Here is a 24,858-nt window from a genome sequence, read left to right on the forward strand (position 1 = left end):
AATATTTATGCAACTCCTACTTTGTTGGTCTTTTTTCAGTTGTTGAGTTTTCTTGTTAGAGTTTCACATCCGTCTTCACACATGGGATTTGTCAGGCCCCTTGCAAAGCATATGCGATTCTTTTCAAGTGTAGCCCATTTTTCTTTCATTTTTGTAGGATACGTACTCTCACTCTCTATCAACAGAGTGACCTGCCTACCACCACTGGCTTTTTAACCATTGTATTACTAGGCAGCCTTCCACCCATAGTCAGATATTAATCTTTATTTTTAGCCTGATTTTACAGAACTCTCTTATCCATCCCTTCCCACGTACATTTCTTCTTCCCAGTTGAGACATTCATGTAGTTTTTTATGATTATATATAACCCCTCTTTGGACCTTTGACTTCTTGCTCATTGTATCATTGTTTTTCAAACCATATTTTCTTATTGCTTCTGGTCATCATTGCTCAAATATTCTATGGTTACTTTCTAACCACTGTTACTTTCTAATGCTTTGTATCATAGGGACGACTTGATGTTATTTCTGAATTTCTCTTTTCTTCTGAAGATTTTGCCTGTGTGAGAGATTGATCTGATGTTTTCTCCCCTATGTTTCTTCAATTTATGATGGTTGTGATATCGGTTGTCTTTTATGTTCATTGCTATCATGCTTATTCTCAGACTGCCTTTTTTCATAAAAACTGTCATTGCCTCTTTTTACAGTGGTGGATCTCCTCTTAGAATTTGCCCTCTTTTACTTCAGCTAGTTCGGTTTGCCAACTTATCTATCTTACATATTCTTCTGTGGATGAATGAATCTGATTGTACACCCTCTTGTGTTCTCCTTTACCAAACCTGGCATATCATAGCTTGTCTTGCTTCTTTTTTTCCCTGGCTTTTTGGAGGAGATCTGACGGGCTGGTATGTGAATTACAACTAACATGCTGACCTCATGTTACTTGTATTTTTGGGTAGTTTTATGTGCTTTACCTTTTCTTCTTCCTCCAATTGTTATTCTCCAATCTACTCAGAGGCTTTAGAGTGGTGAGTTTTGTTTGTTTGCTTTTCAGTCATTTCCAAGTCATTCATGTATTTCTGACACCTCCATGTGGGTACCTTGATATTTATACATGCATTCCTTAGCTAAAATAAAGAACAAACAAATGAATGAGAGCACAAACTGAACAGGAGGCAAGACTAAATATATTAAATTTTACGTGAAGTACTATGCTTTTAAGTTCCTTATGCCTTTTGCCATCAGAGCTTGCAAGTGGACAACATTATCTTGCAGGGAGAACTTACCCAAAATCTGCATTGAGTAGGAGAGGATGGAAAACATTAAACCCATCTGCTCCTGCTCAATGTCCACTGTTAAGATGGTGTTTTCACAAAACTGCTATGGCAGTATATCTCAGTAACTGGCATTGCCATTTCTTCATTCCTTTTACAAAGAAACAAAAACACATACATCACGAGGTGTAGTCTTGATCTTATACTTAGCTTGTATTTGCTGACTTTTATTGTAGGATCCTATTACCTTAGCGGGGACTCAATTCTAGATGATTGTGCCTAATTACAGTGGTCTAAACAAATACTTCTGGTTGCTCACAGTGCATATTTCTCTTCCCTCTTCTTCTGGCATAAGATGGGAGAACTCTTATTTACTCACTCACTGCAGATATTGATATGGAGAGTTTTCTTCTGCAAGTAATGCCCTTCCTCCAGTAAGAGACATTGGTTCCACTTTTCCTTTAAAATGAAAGGTTTAGGTGTTATCTGGAATTGTGGCACGGAATACCCTATTACATATTTTCCAAGAACTTTCTTGGTGGATATATCTAATACATAGGACTTGGATTTGCCTTAAATGCAGGTGAGGGCTCCTACGCTGTCCATCTATTATTATATTATCTGTCTCATGTAAGTATTTCACCAAGACAAAATGGCCAAATTCTCTAACCACACTACACACATTAATATTGCACTCACTTTTACAACATATTACCACTGGCACTAGATTTATGCATTATCCTTTAGTGTAAATCTCTCTTAAATGTACATGAAGTATATCAATGAATAAATAACAGATTGAGCAGATAGTAGTTCCTACTTGAGAAGCATGCAAGTGTCTCTTACTAGGTGCTGCTTTATGCGGTAACCCCTAGTTACACTATGAATTTTCTCATTCTGTTACTTTTTCAGAAAGAAGCTTATCTATGTAATTGATCTGAATCAGTCCCTCCATATTCAATGTGGGATCTTAGTTTTTGAGCTCTTTGTAGTGCAGAAAGGTAGGTAGCGTATCTGAAGTTAACGTATTCCTAACCTGAAAAGTTTTTTCTCTCTACACTGCTTTCCTCCTCACTACGGTTACATTTACTCTACCTCATTAAGAGTGAGCCTCTTATATTATTTTAGTGGGGATTAATGTACATGGAGCTTATGTTACCCTCCTATTAACCCTTTTGGTACAGTCTACATTTGTAGACTTACATTTAAATTTATTTAACTGTTATTCTACAAATGTATATCAATAAGTTTGGAATAAATTATAGATTATAACTCAAAATTCAGTATTATACACAAGTTCATTTCTTAATTTGAAAGTAAATATTAAAAAACAACTAAGTACTGGTTTTTATGAGTTATGTGGTATGTTATGTCTTGGATTTGGTAATTACATTTTATGATATCCACAATACAATGCCTATAGTTTATCATGAATTAGAAACTCAAATTTTCAATATTTACCAGCTAGAATATGAAATTCTAACTTCTAACTTTTTCTATTTCTGTGAAGATATGATATTTAGTGAACCAACCATATTGACTCTGCCCACCACTTCATAAATTGAGAAGACTTGTTTGTTATACCTGCTTTTCTATGTCAACAACTTTATAACCTATCAAAAGTTCTAAATTTTCTCTACATAATTTTTTATTCAACAAGATTGATACACAGAATATTCTGAGGTAGATATATTTTGATATACAAACAACAAAGCAATTTACCTTAACGGTTACTACAGATAAAAATCCATACACAAAAGTTTTTCAAAGTTACTAACATTTTTGAGTCTTCTATCTGATCTGGAACTTCCTTGATGTCTTTTCGAGGGTTTGCAATGAACAAATTAATTTTGAGTTGATGTAGATAAAATTCATTTAACTAGGAGCTAGGTAGCTCTGTATTCTTCTTCCTTTGCTAGTAAAACATAAAGTTTTTCACAGAGGGAGTTTTATAAAAATATTAATTTCCAATGTCAATCCACTAAAGTTAAATGGTTTTTAATGGTCTAAATTTATAAACATTCCTGGTCAATCATCTAAAGTTCCCGATTAATAAGCATTAATGATAGTTATTGCTTCCAAGATTTATAGTATACCAACTATAGCAAACCATTAATATGTACTATCTCTTGGTGCATCACACTGATTACATTTGCAGGTGTAAGGAAAGTTTCTAGACATTTCAGCCTGCACAACAATATAGACAATAAACTAGTATTTACATACACATAGGTGTTGTTGATTTTTTATACCTGAGAATCTTTTACACCTTTAATGAACAGGTGGTAGTTATGCAATACAGATTTAATAGTGTAAGTTATTTATGTTTATAAATTTAACTTGAACAAACACTAATATTAAGATAGATGTGTAATAGTAAATATGTCATATTCAAGAGTCCAAAAAAGAACTTTAACATTGTAAGAAAGTAAAGATCATTGTTTTCCAAATATTTTTTATTTACTGTTCTGTGTTTAAGAAAAAAAATTCAAATGCAAGCATTTATTTGAAAATAATTATATGTGTATATATACACACGTGTAATGTATGGCAACCAAAATTTTATTATATTTTACAAAATACTGGTATACAAGTGCTAAAAGTAGGAGATTTGTACTTTGTAGGCCAGTTTTGTGATAGGTGAGTTATAACTGTTCATTGAAATTTTTTATTTTATGAAATAACTTTAATACTGATAAACTGGTCTTAACACATGGAAAGGAAGCATTTCAGTAAAAGTGTAGAGATAAATGAAAATTTGAAAATATTTCAGTAGAAAACAATGTTAAAATTAAGAAAAGAAGTGGAGAAGTTTTAGAACATAGTTTATATTCAAGTACATAGTAATCACATGTGGAGAACAATGTATGCACAAACTTTAAAATAATGAAAAGTTATATAAACTGAGAAAATACATGAAACAAACATAATTATTATCTGTACAAAAGTGTATACATCAAAGAACACTTGTACAAAAATATTTCAGTAAAACAACAGCTTAAAAATTGAGAAATTTCAGAAAACAGCATTGTCCATCCAAACAGAAAGTAATTACTTGTGTGGAAAACAATATACATAAAATTCTATAAAGTTGTACAAACTCAAATAACACATGAAAAGGTGCATTTGTAGTTCAATAAAATCTTGTACAAAAGTATTTCAATAAAAACCAAAAAATAAGAAACGGAGAAACTATAAAAAGGAACTAGACGAAACTCATTATAGAGTTTACATTTCATCTGTATCTTCTTGTTTGTAGGGCAAAATTTGTATTTTTTTCTGTTATCTTTCTTAAAAAGTGTGGGGGTAATGCCTACCAAGAATTAATTTCTGAGTTGAATAGTCCTGAACAGTTTTTGAAAGTGGTATATAGAATGACCTACTCTGCTTTGAAGTAGAGACTGAAGAACCAAATATCAGAATCTATTCAGCATATAAATATTGTCAAGTCCAAATTTGAAAAAACCAAAACAATTTTTTGTACCACTTTATCATATTTTGTCCAGTAGAATAGTAGTTTATGTATTAGTCATTCAGGTCTACACTGACCATAAGCATGTTGTAGTCCATAATCATCTGAGGTTTTGTAACTTCACTGTCCTTTTCTCTTCTTGTAACAGTTATACTAGAGTGAAAAGTGGAAAGGGCATAAATATCTCATTTATCAGTTCATTTTACAGCTGTCAAAATTTCACATTTATAAAACGTGCTTCTTCCATACATAAGTTTGTAGCTGCCAGTTTGTGTGAGAAATATAATGTGCATTTACTTTATTTTTTAAGCATAGTTTCCAACAGCCATTAATTTTTCAAATAAATAGGAGGAAGTGTAAAAGTTATCCATGAAAATCTTATGTCCTAGTCCACTGTATTTGTCCAGTGGTTCCATCACAACATTGTCTGCAAAACTGCTAGCTGGTGTTTTTCTGTTTTTGCCAGTGTATATTTCATACTTAAGACAGTATCTACTCGCAGCTTCTGCCATGACTTACAACTTGATACAAACTTGATATATTTCTTGGTAAATATTGAAGGAAACCAATTCTGTATATTGTGCTTAACATGTGTTCATGTATAGATAGTTCCCTGTTAGGATAATTGTGTAAAACAAAGGATTTAGGAAGAAGGACAGTGATAGGTCTTACTTTGAAAAGTATATCATAGTTAGGACCAATTTCAGGAAGAGCATTACTTTTGTTATTGAATTGTAAGTACCTAAGAAGAGCAAAAAAATCTGTCCATAGATAAGATATTAGTAACCCAGGAGTATGAAAAAAAGAGGATAGGAAGATCGGTTGTCAGAAAGAGAAGAAAGAGGCTTGAGACCTATAGCTATGGTTAAATCAGAATAGGTTAAAATGTCTTGAATAGTGACATTGGTCCATTTTACAATTTTTTTAAACCAGTAGTTCACTGTAGATTTTGTTGCTAGCATATAAATATATGCTTCATATATGTTTCATCTGTAATTGCAATATTTCAATTGTAAAAAAACAGTTTTAAAAAATTGGTTTAATTACTAGTAGAGGCAACGTTTTGAGAAACAGGTGCAACTCTAATTTCTATCTATCTTCATATTTCACTACAGGAGAGAGGCCTCTCATGCTGGGAAGGAACAGCTCAATGAGAGGCTCTAGCTTTGCCCCTTCTTCTTATCATTGTCCTGACTCTCTTTTTTTGTGGTGGTGGTGGCTCTTCAGCACCATCTTTGCTTAGTGATTTTTCACAACTTATATTCTTCTACTTTAAAGAATTTCTATTATCAAAATTATCTATGTTTAGCTACATTTCAGTTATTCTCATAATAGAAAAAATCCTATGTTCCAATCAGTACTCTAATGTCTTATGTCTAGTACTTTTAGCATTACAATAACAGTTAACAAACACAAAAAATATATTAAAAATGCACATAAGATGTAAGACAAAGTTTAAGAAAGAAAGAAACACCAGATACAATGGTAATAAAAATCAAGGAAATCTTTAATTTGACATAACATTTTGGGCCTAAACCCTTCTTCAGGTGATGTATGTTAAAGTCATTTACAGAACACATCTGAATATCACTGAAAAAGAAAAACAAGAAAAACTGATGAAGCATGGGCCAAAGAGTGATGTGGCAGTTCTGTTGAATCAGTTGTTGTGAGGAAATGATGTAAGCAAAAAAAGAAGCAGAAGGAAAAAGGATAAAGAAATATGAAGCTGATATGTAAGGAGTAACAATGAGGAAAAGTTGGAAGGTATCAAACATGAAGTTCCAAGAAAAAATCTTTCTCATTTAATCTATCTAGATCATAAAAATGAGGTGTTGTTCTCCTTGTTCACATAAATAATAATTTGTTGGTGTAGCCTTTAAAACAGCAGGTGTGAGATGTGACAAATTGTGTTTGTCATCTGAAGAGTGTCTTGAGAATGCAAGTCAAGATTGCAATTTAATATGTGCTAGCTATATTTGCAAAATTTGTCACTGACTTTTTTGACTATTCAATTGCATACTCATACTCTTTGTGTTACATTTGTGATGATGATGATTTCATCTCCAACTCTGAAGAAATTACTATCCTCTTTCTCGTTTGGGATTATCTTAATTGAATCTTATGAAAGGCTTTCTTTAAAGCTGCCTTGCCATCTGAGGGTCGCGGGTTTGCATCCATATCATGCCAAACATGCTTCCCTTTTAGCCATGGGGGCATTATAATATGATGGTCAATCCTGCTATTCATTGGTAAAAGAGTACTCCAAGAATTGGTGGTGGGTGGTGATGACTAGCTGCCTTCCCTCTAGTCTTACACTGCTAAATTAGGGATGGCTAGTGCAGATAGCCCTCGAGTAGCTTTGCGTGAAATTAAAAAAAAACCCAACAAAAAACAATTCTTTAAAGCTAGTAATAAACCTTATAAGAATAATATTTAGATATTATCATAAGAGATTATACACAGTAAGCTTACTTTACCTATTCCTTATCACCCAAGTGTGTCCCTTCAAATCACCAAACTTTTCAAAGACAACTTTTGCATTCTTCAACCTAAGACTGATGCTAAGGGTATTTTTACTGAACAATGTTATTGATTTGAGAAATAATCATTGTCTTTGGGGGGTACCCTTATTCCTATTAACTTGACTAATTATGCTCATTCTGATTCTCCTTCTGGTTTTTTCTCTTGCAACTGGCTATGTTATACATCTTGTTACGTAACTGATAATTGAATTTCAGTAACATTTTCCCAAAATAGTTTTAACATGTTTATCAGAATTTGTTATATTCTGCATTGTTTGTGACTTTTATAACTTGCTATACCTTGATGAGATCGGATGCAAATTCAGTGACGTTGCAAGAAAACATGCAACATATATTTGATTATAACCTTGATTACCAGTCTCAAGACACTTTTTAGATGTCAAAAATGAGTTTACATGTCAGACTCATTGTTTTAAGACCCACAACAATAGACTGTTATTTAAGTGAATGCAAAGGACAATGCCATACGTATATTCTAGGTGCAATTTCTCCATTTAGTTTATACAAGAAATTTTTGTTACTTTTGACATCTTACTTTTCCTACTTTCATCTCTCGCATATCAGCTTTATATTTATTTACATCAATTCATTCACCAGTATTGTCACATCACACTTTGAACCATACTTCACACATTTTCTTATTGTTACTTTTTTTTTAAAGTTATATTTGAATATGCTCCTCTATAAATACAACTTTAATAGACATCACCTGATGAAGAGTTTAGGCCTGAAATGTTTCAGTTGTAAGGTTTCCTTTATTTAACATACTGTTTACTCTGCATTTGTACTAAATGCTGTGCAAATCAAACACAATGTTTAGCGTGTACAGTAAAAAGAATGGTGATTTTTGAAGGATTATTTTCACTCAGACCTGCAGGACAAATAGCAAATGGAATCATTCTGAAATTACTTACAGGAATTCTGATTTCAACTTAAAAATTCACTTACGTTTTTATCTGATCTTAATATGTTAGGGCGTCCAGGTCTGCAATATATAATAATGTTTTAATATGTTAAATAGGATCTACCCTTAGTTTTGTTGTAAATTTGCACAGTTACTCAAATACTTTGTAACTCATTAAAGTTGAGGAGTAATTGTAACTAATTTGGTAGGTGAATATGTCCTTAGCCAAAGTAAAAACATTTTGAAATATTTTCCAAGTAGATTAAATTTAAAGTCAAGAAAAATAAAAAATGAAAGAAACGTCAGTTTATTTTGTAAAATAGCCTTGATAGTCAAAGCTTTCATTTCACAAATTTTGAAAGTCATTAGGGAATGAATAAGAAAAAAACTAGAAAGTTTGTTTAGGCAATATAGTATTATTGTATTAACAAGTAACAACAGCATAACTTCTCCACATTCACTGCAGTAATATTTTATTGTCACAACGGTATGATACCAGTTAACCACATGAAAGTTAGCTGTGTAACACTGTAACCACATTTTCTATATTTTTGACATGAAAGAAGTGACTTTAATTTTGATGATAGTGATTTAGATTGATTAGTGTTGACTATATATTTGTCCTGAGGTAACCTATGTAGGTCAAACAAAGTTAAAATAATGTTAATATATCCTTTAAATGGTTAGTTTTGGTTATAAGCCAAGCTGGCTATTTTATTGAATATCTGAAAAACATTGATAGGTTAAGATACCCAATAGATATATATGCTTCCACTTATACAAAATTAAATAATAGTTATTAATAAAAAATAATAGGAGAAGGTGCTTGGTCATGCTGGATCACTTCCCATAGACTACAGTTATGGCAGTTATAATTTAGAAACATAACTCAGTGTAAAAAAATAACTCATTTTGCACTTTATTAACTGTTAAGAAGTTAGAGAGTTGGTGGTGAGTGCTGTTAGGCATTTGCCTTTCCTCTGGGCAGCACTTCAAAATTAGTGGCAGTGGCAGTGGCAGATAACTTTTGAGCTTTACAGTAACAGAAGCATAGTCGATAAGCTTAGTGTCAATGGAAATGGAATATAAAATCATAAGGTATCCGTTCTGTTATATAGCCTCATGCTTAACAATAAAACATAATAGCAATATTTCAATGAATTGGTCAGTTGGAATAATTGAAGTTGGAATATTTGAATGTAGTAATGATCAGGAAACTAATTTTGATTACTTGATTATTTTCTTGACATCAATGCATTAATTATAATTTTAATTAATCAATTAAACCTCCCAGCTGTGTCACCACATACAGTGGTCTACTGTACCAGTATTTATAATACTTTGCTGTTTAAAACTTTTGTTTATATGTCTTTAACCCTTTCAGCACTAAATAACAACTTTTAATGTTTGGCATGGTGCTGAATATATATGTTTGATACTTCAACTAATTACAGTATCAGTACTAAAAGCCTTATTCAGTGGTTGTACCCAATACAATATATGTTAAATTCAATACATAAGAATAACAGGAATAAAGGAAGGTCGCCTGCCGTGCTGAGCCTTCAAGTCGAGTGCGGTCGCCAACCGCTCCGAAAAGGTGAAAGAAAAGTTGGGAAATGTATTGTCTATCACAAAACACAAGTATACTGAGAGTATAAGCTTTTTTTTTTCTGTACTTAATTGACATTAAATTGTCCCATTGATTTATCATTTAATGATAGCTTCTGTTATTACTTCATAACAGGAAGTATAAATGTGTACAGGTAGGAACATGTTTTTTGTCAACATCAGCATAGAACTACAATAATAATCAAAATATTATAAATGAATAAACCAACTCATTTGAGTAATTGAAGTATATATATTATAATCATTTAACATGTATCTGATTTTCAAAATATATATGAAAATAGAATGCTGCATTTAAACATTATGAATGAGCTCTATCAGTGTTTCTCCAAAAACACATGACAACATGAGACTCTTCATCTTTGTAAATTTTGTATATAAGTAATTAATTAGCAACTGTTTTTAATCTACTAACTGAAATATCGATAAAATACATATAGTGCATCCAAAAGTAAATTTTGCTTCATTAGGGAATTATTTAACGTAACATAATTAGCAATGAGATTATTTTACAACATAATAATTTGCAGTGTTGATAATGTGCACAGAAAGGAGTAAACCTTCAAAATTTTTGATGATTTTTCAGTCATGAAATTAATGAATTACAAAATATTTTAAACCAAGATTGCTTAGATTTGTCTTGTTTATAGGCTCTTCTCTTGAGACATGTGAAATTTGGCTTTAATATAAGTCAGTAAAAGTGCAACATAAGTCATTAGAAACACTAGTTACCTTTCATAGGACAGAGAGCTAATAGCTTATGACATTAAAAAATGACTTTGTGAATGAGCTAAGCCTTTGAATAAAAGCCTTACTATTATGAGTAATGTGAACTGTAAAATTAGCATCAGACCATATCCATCCACCAATAGAAAGAAGGCACATCCCACTATAACAGTAATCTTCTTGAGCAGTATGTGTATACCAAAGCTCATTCTTTTCCTCATCAGTGTTGCTTATAGTGTTCAGTTATGTTCCTGTTTCATCAAGGATTATGAAATTTCTCTTCACTTTTATTTTGAACTTTTAATCAATATTCAAAGTACTATCTTTTTTATTTTCATTTTCTTGATTTGAAGAAAGAATTATGCAAGTTTTTAAATCAGATTAAGTCAAAATTTTGAAATTATTTTTGTTACAGTAATATATTCCCTTAATCAAACTGTAAGACTTGGGGACACATGTTTCAGAGTTTGTGATATGGTGATATTGCCAGAAGTATTCTTAAATGTTATTAATCTAGTGTTCAGATTTTGATTATTAACTTCAGTTTTGTCATTTGAAAATGATCAGTGTCTAAGTACCCTTGACATACCAGACCTACTGAAGAAAAAAAAAAAATTACTCTTTTCAATGATTCAGTTTTGTGGACCTTGTTGAATATGAATTCTCATACCCACAAACCAGTTTCTCTTCCAGAGGATTTGCTTTATTTTTTTTCAGTGGCAACTAATGTTACTCTGACAGTGAGTAATGTTACCACTTTTTTTATATCACATGTGCAACCAAGGGTGCTGTCTTTAATTCATAGCATTCCTTGCCAGGTTTTATATTGCCCTTATTTTGGCCTTATCAATGTTTATTTTCCTTCTTTCACATAGGGGCTCGGCATGGCCAAGCGTGTTAAGGCGTGCGACTCGTAATCTGAGGGTCACGGGTTCGCATCCCCGTTGCGCCAAACATGCTCGCCCTTTCAGCCGTGGGGGCGTTATAATGTGACGGTCAATCCCACTATTCGTTGGTAAAACAGTAGCCCAAGAGTTGGCGGTGGGTGGTGATGACTAGCTGCCTTCCCTCTAGTCTTACACTGCTAAATTAGGGACGGCTAGCACAGATAGCCCTCAAGTCGCTTTGTCCGAAATTCAAAAACAAACAAATCTTTCACATAGTAATCCTAGGGCTTCTGTTTTGTCTGTGAGAGGTTCCTTGGTACATCATGCTTGGATTCCTTTTTCTACTTTGATGTTTCACACTTTCATCTTCACTTGTGACATTTGGTTGACCCCTTGCAAGATGTGCGGAATAGCCTGTGTTCTTACTCACTCTTGTTGGCCATCCATTCTAATAATTTATTACAGAAACAGGTTGATGTTTTTGTTCCCCAAACCCTAATTGTCTCCTTGGTCCTGTTTTGGCTGTTATCTAACTCGAACTATCCACTTTTTTAAGCAATTGACATTTTTTTTGCTGTGAGATTTCTCTTTTTCTTTTGATGTAATTCTTTTACCTTGACCTATCAGTTTGAACAAATCATCCAGATAATCTGTTACTCTGTGAGAGATGACTCTTTTTGCTTTTTCGTATGTCTCCTCCTATAAAATAGCCACTTTGTAGCTTCTCTGTCCTTTCACATTCCCTAAGCATGACATCGCAGTAGGGATATTGAAGACCCATGATACTTATTTTCACATTGTTTATAGTACTTGGTAGTGTCTTACACCTGGGATTTATCTCCCCTCATTTGATATTCTCTAATGTTCCCAGAGGCATAAAAGAGGTGTTTATTTTTTCATGGAAGTTACACATAAAAAAAAACTCAGTTATCTCAAACTATTGAAGAAAAAATATAATTATTTATAGAAGTCTGTCATCAGTTCATTTGTTTCTTAGCCTAAAATGTGGCTGATAAGTACTGTTTTATCCTTATTTGCCTGTTCATAATCATGATATACATCTTTCTGAATCTGCATAAGATTCTCCCCTAACTTTTGACAGAAGAGTGCAAAGTGAAGATTGAACCTGTTCAAGTTCTAGGGATGGAAAGAGCCCACCTAGGCACTTTAGCAGGTCTTATTTTGGAATCTTATTTTAATTTGAAACGTCTAGTATTCAAGAAAACAAAAGTAATGAATATGGTCATAACATAGTCTAAACTTTTAGATAAAAGTTATTGAGTTCAAAATTATGAACAATTTTTTATATACCTGGATTTTTTTTTAAAAACTAAAGTCTGTTTGACTATAGAAAATTCTGAAGAATTACAATGTTATACTGTTAAACACTCAAACTTTCTGTTGATGTTAATTCTTTACTGCTCACAATCCTAAAAAAATTACAACTTACACAAATAAACAACAGTAGATGGAAAATGTATTCAGATTAAAGTCTCTTTGATGCATCTAAGTTTGTCACGTATTGTATTATTTGTGATTTTTGCTGTTTTATGTATGTTTGTGAGACAGGTTTCAAAATTAGTGAGAGATTTTGTGAACACAGAAGACGTTATTAATGACAGTATCAACAGGCAGTCTTCTAGCATTTTTGCAATTGCAGATATGGATTTTTCATGTATCTAACTAGTCTTAAGGTTTACTTTGGTTGAATGTTTCACATGTAAATGCAAGGGACAAGCACCATCTTCACATATAAAAAACCCTTTCTTCATTATGAAATACAAAAGTTTTTCTTTTTTTTCTCATTTAATGTTTGTTTCTTACTATTTCTGTTTTGTTTTTCTGTCATTTATCTGAATTCTATTGTTTTGCTTACACAATAATGTTTGATGGACATGTTACATGATGTATACGTTCTAGTTTATTATATTTGAACTGCCATTCAAATTTGTTTCTCACTTAGTTTTGTGATCTTAGATGCAACCGGATGAAAAAATTTGTTCTGAAACATTATCATATCAAAATAAATTTACTGTTTTCAGTCTGCTATTATTTAATTGCGATAAGTGTAATTTTATCCAAGAATAATAACTAGAATCAACTAATAAAACAAACACTCAATGATTCTGTATTTTCAAGATGGCTGTTATGGGTATTAGCACTTTAATTAAAATAAAGTACAGAACATTATTCTGTAATACTAATGCTAATACCCATAATAGCCGTCTTGAGAATACATTTTGACTTCAAGCGAGTTTCTTGTCATCACGGACTCTATGATTCCGAAACATTGCAGTTTAAATGATGAAAGCTAGTGGAACCAGTAGTCTTAAAATTTGTGATAAGAATCACTAACTCACTCAATATACTTCAACAATCTTAACGTGCTTATTAATATATGTATAATAAGCAGTTACTGAATTCATGTCATGCCCCTTTTTTGGTAATGCTCAACAATATACATCATCACTTAGCAACAAAACTATCAGTTGATATTGGTGTGAGGTCAACTATAGTGTTTATGTTGAATGCTTATTATACATGCTTATTTTTAAGAAATGTTTTTTAATCTTTACTTTTTGATAACTTTGGTGATGTAACAGTAAAATTGTGTTAATTCAGAAATAATTTAGATTTAGAACTTTTTTTTTTCATGAGAAGCTCTATTCATTTGTGCCTAGGGTAAGTTATTGTACACTGTCTTCAGGCTTAATCATAAAACAAATAGTTTAGGCTTTCTTATTCCATTGTGATAAGTTAAATAACATTTTATTAATACTTTTCTTACATTTTTTCATAGAGCTGATGCAAACATGTAACACTTTGTATTAGACCACTAGATCATCAATTGTAGGGCAATGCAGAAGCCTAATATTATAATAGATTTCTTTGTTACTCATTCAAGCCATCTTCAAACATTTATAATCAGAAAGATGTGTTTGTTATAAATGCAGGTAATTAATTGGGAAGTTAAGAGTTGAGTGAGTTGTTTTTTGTTTTTATAGCTGTAACATAGCTTCTATTTTGTTAGAAGAATTTTACAACATTACTGAGATTAAAAAAAAGGAGAAAAATTAAGATTTCAAGTCAAGAGTTTGAGCTGAGTAAAATGTTTAATTATTTACAGATGTGTGGAACCCATGAAAGTGGTTTTACGACCAAAAGGCTTAGGTCTTGGAGCAAATCATTCAAGAAAAAGCTGCAAGAGGAACAAACTGGTTAATAAAGAATGTATTAGTTTAGAAAAAGGATCCTATGTTACCATTTGTCAAGGACAGTACAAAGGCAACTATGGACAGGTAAATTTCATGTGTGATGTATTGTTACGTGGAACAAAGCAACTTGAAAGTATTCCATGTTTTTTGTTTGTACAGATAATATTTGATAGATTAACTCCTTAAGTTGATACTTTCTGGAAAAGAAATCCACTTTGAAATAGGCACTTTTTTCCTTTTTAGTGATAATAATTATCTTTGCATAGAAGTTATCTATTTGAATTACTAGTGCTAAATTGTTTTTTTCTCACAAAATGTACCTAATAGTTTGCACTTGTATTATATTCTCTGATCCATGTTGCTAGGTTGTGACTACCATAATAATGTGAACACCATTATTATAATTTTTACCCTTCTTTGTAACACACAAAGCACCATTATGCCATTTTTTTTCTTTTTATAATTTTATGAACCCAAGAGTGAAAGTAAAGCATTTGATGACATTCCAAGCAAATCTCTTATATACATTGTTGACAAAGCCATTTATTCCCCTTATACCAAAATTCAGTGGTCTAAACAACTTGTTACATGTTCAAGGCATCTCTTCAGCCAGCTTGATGATTCTGGAACTTGGGGAAAAGCCTTGTCAGCATTGTATGTATGAGATGTAGTATGCTTGATATGTTATCACATATTTTAGAATTGTCATTAACGAAGATGATCTTTGGATTATGAGATAACATACTACACTGGCCTCACCTTGAAAGTATTGTATCACATTATTTTTTGGTTTACCATGTGTAAACATTTTTATAAAAACATGTGTCCAGCTCCAGCAGCCAATTTGAGTTTGAACAAATAGAAGCTGGCCCATCAGTAAAAATATAAATATTATTGTGAATAAAGATATTGCAATATGTTTCTTTTGCTGTCCATGGTCATTTTATTACTCAGTATAATATTTCTTGACCTTGTGTTTTATAATAACTTGTAGCTACCTGATGGATATTAGTGTAACTAAATGCCACAGAATAGTTATCAAATAAAATTTTGGTGTCATGACCAAAGAAGTTGTATATGATAGATTTTGTTTTGTATGTAATTCTTTATCCATCTGGAACTATAATATTTTAAAATTATCATGAAAGGACAGTTATTGAGACAACATAGAAATTATGACAAAAAGAAGGAAGTTAAAGTGAGGGTTAAGAGAAGCACTTTATTAAACCCAGAATTTATGCCAGTAATGATAAGATTTACATCCGTGTTTTTGTTTCCTTGGAAGACCAAACAATTTACAGGCAATAAGGATAAACCCAGGCTACATTTATGGTTATTTATCATTCCTTGGAGAATATGGTAGCAGAGAAGGATTGTAGTGGCACCAAGCAACCTAAATATCCCAAGACTTACTGAGATGATCTCTGTAAGATATCAAGGCAGTTGTTTTGATAAGACTGTTTGTGTTAAGTGAAGTTTGATGCAAGATGCCATGAGGTGGAAGCTTCTTGGAAACACAAGGATATTGTAAAAGTAAATTTAATGCTATTTGCAGTATATTGTATAAATCCTGTGTCATGCTACTTGGTTTGCATAATATGCCTCTCATTCTCTAGAAGCTGATAGCAAGTAAATTAGAGAATAGCAGAGAGTCTTATCTTTATGGGTAATCTATTATTCTTTGTTTGTTTATTTCAAGTCATGAACTCATGAGTGAGAATATGAGAAAGGTATTTCACAATACTGAAGATAAAGACTTCAAACTGAAACCTGTAAACCTTGCTTTCAGGTGCACATATTTGACTTTGGTAAAAGAGCTGAAACTTGCCATAAAAAAGCAAATTTTAACTTTCTGCCATCTTCATGCCTTGTAGACTCTATCTAAGTCAATGAGAGGCAATTAATCACAGTGGAAGAACTTATTGTAAGCAACCAATAAAGTTACAACAGAACAATTTTGATGCAGTTTGATCCAGCTGGTCTTATGAAATGTTTTTTATTATTGTCATTTTCAAATTAAATAAGTTTCTAAGTTGTACATTTTAATTACAAAATGATAAAAGCATACATAAAAAAATATATATATATATATATGCACTGACTTTAGAATTGGAACCAATTTTAATACCCTGTACTTAAGAGCATACTTCTCCAGGAGTAGTTCATACTAAATTGACTTCCACAATATAATTATTTTTTTAATATACATTGTAGAACATAAAAAAAATATCACACTAGAATATAGTGTTATAATCTCTCCAAAATTTTGTACCTTAACTTGCTTTCTAATTTAAGTGAGTTTTCAAAAAAATAGTTTTTTGAAAGATAGAATGAGATGGGAGAAGTGAGTTGTATATATTTGACTTGTATGTATATCATTAAAGCAAGAAGGTTGGAGGCAATAAATATTAATATGTAAAGCATATTTTTCTAGCTAGCTAAATACTCAGAAAATGATAGAAGGTTTGAAAGAAAATCTAGATTAAGCAGATAAGAATTCTGATGCATCACCTCTCAGGGAAGTAAATATTTAAAATATATTTAAATATTTCCTTTTACAATTAAGAAACTTAAAGTTAAATGTTATATAAATGTGAACTGTAAACTACATTTTGATGTCAAGCTTATTAATATTTAAGTTGTTGAATTCAATTTGGAACATAAATCTGAAAAATATTATGAGATACACACTTTGATTTTCCTGTATTCAAAGGATCAATACACTAAGCATTTAATTTGACTTTCAAGTTTTTTAACTGTTTCAAAAATGACCTGCAATTGTTTTAATTCCTACAGCATCACATGATTGTAAAAATGCTCAGAAACAAGCCCATTATATCTTGTACAGACATCCCACACTTACTAACTGCATAGCCTATAAGAAGTCTCATGTCCATGCCTTATAAATTAATGTCAGAGACAAAAAGAATTGTGAATTGTATTCTCTTTCAATTTCCAAAGTTGTTGGAGATAAGAGCCAAAACACCTCATCCCTCAACCTTGTAATCCAGTTGTTATGAAGTTGCTGTCTTAAAGTAATTTTCTAATTCCCTGGAGAGTGCTTCATCCACTAAAGTACCTCCAGCTGTTTTCCTGACATCTTGGCCATCAAAACAAGTTGAAAGAACTCCATATTCTTTTTAACCCAGTTAATTTTACAACACAATGAACTATCCACTCGAGTGGAATTTAACTTGCTCTACCTCAGTATACATCAGTCAGACCAGGTGACATACAGTAGTAAATACTGCACCACCTAATTTCTGTCTTCTTCTGGCTCTTTTTAACTGGATTTAATAGAAGGAGTTTCCATATTCTTGATGGCTAACTTTTTTTTAAGCCCAAGAAGGATTACCAAATTTCTTCTAATTATAGATCTATTGCTTTGTCTAACTGTGTGTGTAAAGTTTTGAAAAGGGTGATTAATATTTGTTTTTTCAGTTCCTCAAATCAAACAACCTTCTTTTCAACACTCAGTGTAGTTTCTCAAACAGTGATCCATTTTGGATCAGTTGATTTTACTAGAAATGTCAATCAGAGAAAACTTCTCAAGGGAAGAGCATCTTATTTCTTCTTCTCATCTTCTCAAGCATCTTATTTCTCTTTCTCTCTCGTTTTTTTTTTAATGCTTAGAAAACTTATGAAAGTAGATAAGGTTGGGTATATAAAATAACCTTTAGTCATGTGAATTTTGTGGCCATTTAGTGCTTCTTGGTCATACTTTCTTAACAAAGAGAATATTATAGATGCATGTGGGATCAACACTATTCCAGTCCTTTCCACAAGAACTCGGAGTACCTCAGGTTTGTGTCTTGTGTTTCGAACATTTTAATATTAACTTATTGCCATCACTGAACATCATCCTCCAACTAATTCTTGAACCAATTACTAATGTGTTTTTTTAACCCTCTTTCTATTTGTATTTTTGTTAGTTCAAAATCAGATCATTCTGTGGACTGCCATATTTTGTTGCAGCTACAGGTTTTTACATGGTACTTTCTGATATTCTATGTTCACTGTTTTGTGTAATCTGATTTGCTCTGGATTACATAGAAGCTCAGATAGCCTAACAAGAGTTATCTTCTTAGTTCAGTAAAGATTCACTAATTTCTCATTTTCAGGGTTTTATGTATATTGGCTTGGATTCTTTTTATAGTAGGTGCCTGCGACTTGGCAATAAACTTGAACAGTAAACAGACAGCACACATTTTACTTATTTTAAAATAATATATTTAAAGCAAGTAATGTGTATGTACAAAAAGTCTTTAGACTATAGGAAATCATAGTTTTATTTGAAAGTAAATAATTCTTGTTGAAAGTCCACTCAAGCTGATTCAGTTACAGTTTGATTGACAAAATGAACTGTTTTTTTCTACTTTGTTTCTTACTGTACAATCTAAGATGTATTTTTGTGCATTACCTCATGGGTTACTATGGTTGTATCTCGAACTTTCCATTATTGTCTTCTTTCCGTCAAAGTCAACACAGATGGGTTCATTTACTTTAGAACACTCTTGGCAAGACAAATTATTCTCCTTTTGTCTATTAAACTGTGAAACTCACTTTAAAATATCACTTGTTATGACCAATCACTCTTACGTCAGTTGACTTCACATTTTCTAGCTCTTTTCTGACTGAAGTTTACTTTCACTTCACATACTCTTGTTTGGTCATCGTGTTTGTACAACTTAGGCATGGAATTTTTTACAATCAAGGAGATGTTATAGCCTAACAATATTCACCAAAGGTAATGAGAAAAATATCAAAGATTCAAGTAACTTGGCATCAACAGTATTACAACAACTGAACCATACACACATGTGACTTTAACATGTTACACACCCAAACCTGTTATAACCATTGTCTTTAAAATAATTACTTTTAACTCTCTTGTTATGAAAAGCAAATAATCATTAAATATTAAATAACCTAATAAACAAGTAATAATGCATATATTAAATGGTCTTTTTATATCCAACACTCACTATTATGTGTATATCCATTTTACATGAATTATATAATGTGACCATCAATCCCACTATTTGTTGGTAAAAGAGTAGTCCAAAACATGGTTGTGAGTGATGATGAGTAGCTGCCTTCCCTGTAGTCTTATACTGCTGAATTAGGGACAGGTAGTGCAGATAGTACTCATGTAACTTTGCACAAAATTTAAAAAACAAACAAGCAAACAAATCTTTATCAGTTGACTTGTACACTTACATACAGTTCACTGCCTAACATCTTGTTTCTATAAAGATATAAAGCTGAGGAAGCATCAGTGTTTCCAAGGGGCAATAGTAGTTATTGTTACTTGTAATATATTTCTTCATACTTTGCATAGTACAAGCTCTTCTATCATAAGATTCCTGTTTCTTGGAAATTTTTTTCCATAATTTTTAAAATCCATTCATCTTTAAAAACTAAATAGTTTTTTTTTAAACAGCTGTTGACATGTTTACCAAATGGAATATGGTATCAGTCTAATTTCAGTCGTGTAGTCCATATGCATGTTTTACCAACTGACTAACCTGCAAGTCACCTGTTCTTTTCAGTGAGTTTATCAGTTAGGTTGCTGTGTAGCACAGAAAGAACATTGCTTATGTTAGTTATTACAGTTATTTATAACCAACAGAAAGAGAAGATAACAATGTATTAGATTACATATTATGCTGGCTTGGTCTAATGACAGGTTTGAATTATTTAGTGTACAGTTTAAAGTTGCTAGTACTGAGTTCACACTAAATATACTAAGGGAGTTATTTTAACACATTTATAGCTTAGTTAAAAAACAGGTAAATTATTGTAATTATAGGACATTGTGACCTTTGTGAGCATTATGTTTTTCTGTTCTAAGTTGAATATTTGAAATAAATAAAAGTTAAGTAAAGTATTAACAGTTATTGATTCTCGTGATCTTTTTGTCTTTGCATATAGATTTGTGGTGGCATTCCTAACTGTTTGGCGAAAGAAATTAGACAACATTGCATCAATCCTTATTGTTTCTTTAGTCCTCATCTTGCTCAACTTAACCTCATCCTTCTGCTCCTATTCCTATGCTTGCTGAATTCACATTTGCCCTTTTCATTCCTACTTTTTATTATTGTTCTTCCGGTCTTCACACTCCACAATATCGGGATCATTGCTTGTCCTCTCAGGTATGGTCCACTTGGCACCTGTTTTTTGTCTCATTTTGCTAGTATTTGGTCTTCATTTCAGCCAACAATGGACTTTTCAGTTTCTCACCCATGGTCTATCTCTGCACTTTTTTTTTCCTCCTCTCTCCAACCCCTTTTATCTTCAGCATCTTGAAGATGCAATCTTAGAACTCATAGAAAAAAAAAGCCCTCAAGATATTATTTTCATATCTTTATATGGCCCCTAAGAAGTCAGGGGACTTTTGTGCAGTTATTGACCCATTGTCTCTCAATAAGTTTCTAATTGTACCATTGTTCCAAATAGAGGGTTTCTTTTCTCTTCAATGGACTTTTTCACCTGGTCTGTGGATCACTTAGGTCAACCTGTTTGATTTTTTACATGTTCTCTTTGTTTCAGCCATCAGAATTGAGTTTTTCAGTTCCATGCTTTATGGTATTGTGTCTGTTCCTTGTGTCTTCAGTGGAATTGTAGGGGCATTTGTTTTCAGTATTAACAGACTGGAGCTGAGGTTTTTTTATTATATAGATAACTTGTTTTCTGCATAAATGTTCCTCCCCAGTCAAACTGATATGCAACAGCCCATGGGGAAGAGTTAATATAATTTTATACACACTTACCCTGCTTCAGCCATTGGCATCTTATTTTTTGTACCCTCTTTCTCTAGTTCCTTCTTTGGATACATGTATGTTTGTGTGCACCAACTATGCCTCTTATAGTTTCTCTCAGTTTTAGCTGTGCAATGTTAGTTGGCATAAACATCTTTTAGGGAATCTTGTTAGTATTTATTTCTGCTTTGAGACCCCTCCTAATACTTGGATGTATTACTTCTTACCTCTTCTGGAGGGGTTTGTCAACTTCTCTGGGTGGAGTATTGATGATCATAGGCTATTTGATATTTTATTATGTCATATTTGTTACCTGTTTCACTCTCTTGCACCTCATGTTTTTCAACCATTGGATAAGATACTTTAGATTGGTATGTGGACAGATACACAGATTTGTCTCCAATTATTTTTGTAATTGGGCTGTTTCATCTCCTGCAGGATTTCTACTTCCTCCACTTACTATTCTTCAATAAAACTACATACAATTTTTGAGAAGAATAAATACATTTTATTTCTTGTAGGATCCTTTTAAGTGTTGCCTCCCAGAGTATACTTACTTCCCAAAACCTGCATTAGGTCAAGGGTAACAGAAATCACTCGACTCTTCTGTCCTGACTCTACCAGTGCTCATTGTCAAGATTGGGTATTCCACAAGACTAGTAGATTTATCTTCTTGGTATTAACCTTACTCAATTGCTTTATCTTAACTGTCCCATTTTATGAGCTATCGTGGAATTTATTTGCATCAAAAAAGTGACTATCAACTTTATTTTTTACCAACTCTATAAAATAGGGTATTGGTGTCATTCATTGCACTGTTGCCAATAAAAGATCTTTCCAGCAGATGTTTGAGGAAGATCCAGACACTTTCTCCCTTCTTCAAGTGGAGCATGGGAAACCCTTGTCACTTTATCAGTTCCTAGCCACTGATGTGGTGAGCCTTGGAGAGTTTCTCGCATTTTGTATACAATACAATGTGGTGGGAAGTAGGACAACAGTTGCACTGTCTGTGTAGTACAGGTCATCCTAAAACAGCTATATGTAATCCAGGAATATTGGCACAAATTTGTTCCCCTGTCTCAATCTGTACAGTTGAATGAAAATGAGACACATATAGTACGGTCTAATCAAGCCTCAACCAACTTGGCTCACCACTTCAGTGAAAAGGTGCTCTGTTGGTCATGCAAAAATTTCACCCATTGCTGTGACACTTGAGTTTTTTGTGTTCACATTGTCTCTTATTTTTCTTGATGTAGGGTGTATCATAGTCAAGATAAAATGCAGTCTTCCATGGATTGCCTCTATGGAACACCTGCCATCTGGTACCATACTCTTTGAACTTTCCCTTTGTATACTTTCTCTAGGGAGTTCATATAGCTTTAATATGTGTACCAGTTTTTCCACAATTATCATTATCATAACCGTATAGTGCATTTGCAGTAGATACCTTTGCACACTTTCCCACCTGTCCTCTTCAATCTATGAACTACCAAAACTTGCCTGCCCTTTCAGCTGTGGGAGTGTCATGATGTGATGGTCAATCCCACTATTCATTTGAAAGAGTAGTCCAGGAGGGTAGTGATGGCCAGCTGCCTTCTCTCTAGTCTTTTGCTGCTAAGTTAGGAACAGCTAACACAGCCTTCATGTAGCTTTGCAAGAATGTCAAATCACACCAAACATGTACTTGTATTACTAGCCATGATAAAGCTGCAGTTGAGAAACATTGACTCAACTAGTGTTTATTATTATCTTGGGGAATAAAAGTTATCTTTTTTTTAACTTTAGTGTATTTTACAAATTCTGAAAAACAACAAGATAAGACCAATAGTAAAAATCATAACCTATTATCTTTTAGGTTGAAGGATTTGATGATGACAGTTCCAGGATTATTATTAGGCTGGCCTTGAATAAAGGTGTGATAACTCTGCCAGAAATGTTTGTTCAAGTTATTTCAAAAAACGAATATTGGAAAGAAAACAAAGTAATAAGTGAGTAATAATCTCTGTATATTTTGTTTTATATGCATAATGTAAGACAAATTAGTTTAAATTGTACCATATTTTGTGTATTAGAAATCAGAATGAACTGAGGAGTAGTTCGAAAGTATTAAGTCATACTTGCTTATTCAAATTAATTATTTAAACACTATTTTTAACCCCATTTAAACAATACCTTTACTAGGAAATGGTTAATAACTTTGCAAAATGTATTTAACTCATTCCATACAAGCATCCTTTTCTGTGCATGTTATGAGGTTTTACTGAGTTACATTTAAAAGTGAATTACACTTCTTTTTTTTTTTTTTTATAATTGTGTAGAAATAAACTTGGCATCATAATATAGTTAAATAGATTTTTATATGGTATAAGCTTTAAGTTATCAACTTTATAAGGGTAAGAAAAAAATCCTCAGTTTCTCCTAGATAAAAATTGTAGCATCTGCCCTTTAGGTTTTCCACTCTTCTCTAATTAGTTACCACCTCTCTGAGAAATATGGAATTTAACATAAATTACTCATTTGGTTACAGAGCCATAAACTAAAAATCATCCACTATTGCCATGTTGTCTCTTTCGCAAATTGCCAGTAGTTTTAATAGTATTATATTTTTTTAAAACATAGAAGCCAGAGTTTTAATATATTGAATGAGGTATTATATATTGTTCTTTTCTGTGTAGAGGACTGTCTATTTCACTTCCAATATAAACTTTATTTCCACAGGAAACACACTGAAAAGTGTAGCTGAATTTCTGATGACTCTTATTGTATAGTTAGAAAACCAGAAAATTATGTTAGTTATTGGAAATTATATGCTTTTCACATGATACTCTGTTGTTTGGAGTATTATTTAATTTAATAAATTGATGACAGTAGCACCATTAGTATAAAAAAGTAGTTTTGATTTTATCAACAGTCAACAGCAGGAAAATGAAGAGCCAGATAAGAACTAAATTTCTAGTTTTTCATATGTATTCTTTATTTATTATTATAAAACTAACTAAAATATAAAAAAATTACAAACTTTTTATTGTTATATTTAATAAAATGAACAAGAAAAAATAATAGCAAAAAAGTTTAATGAGATATGTTCATGAGCAGCCTGTGCCTCATGTAAATTGAGAGGGTAAGATGAGCTACATGTTTCTAAGTGTTTTACAGCTTGTGTGACCAGATTAATAGCTATACACTGTTCAAAAGTCAATAAAACAGTAAAATGTAAGTAAAAACTGTTACAAGTTTTAAGCTATTTAGGTGTCCAGTTATTATTATTCCGTGTTTATATCAATTTGAAAGTGGTACTAAGAAAAATGTCTGTGTATATTCAAGGATTACACTGCATTTTTTGCATTGCCAGAAGTGTTGGTGATTATTGTATACCTTCAGGGGCTGTAGAGGCTTTGTTCCAAGAAGTACTTGATGTGTGGTAACCTTATCTATGAGTCCAGAAGCT

General features: G+C 32.2%; 1 protein-coding gene across 1 annotated transcript in view; it reads left to right on the forward strand.

The window, feature by feature from the left end:
* The window catches only part of LOC143252968 (G-patch domain and KOW motifs-containing protein-like), a 118,511-nt gene that overhangs the window by 42,200 nt on the left and 51,453 nt on the right, over positions 1–24,858 (forward strand). The window contains exons 4-5 of the mRNA XM_076505920.1: positions 14,562–14,733; positions 23,266–23,398. Coding sequence (XP_076362035.1) covers positions 14,562–14,733; positions 23,266–23,398 — 305 coding nt within the window. The remainder of the gene's footprint in view (positions 1–14,561; positions 14,734–23,265; positions 23,399–24,858) is intronic.

The sequence above is a fragment of the Tachypleus tridentatus genome, chromosome 6, assembly GCF_004210375.1.
Source record: "Tachypleus tridentatus isolate NWPU-2018 chromosome 6, ASM421037v1, whole genome shotgun sequence".
Lineage (NCBI taxonomy): Eukaryota > Metazoa > Arthropoda > Merostomata > Xiphosura > Limulidae > Tachypleus > Tachypleus tridentatus.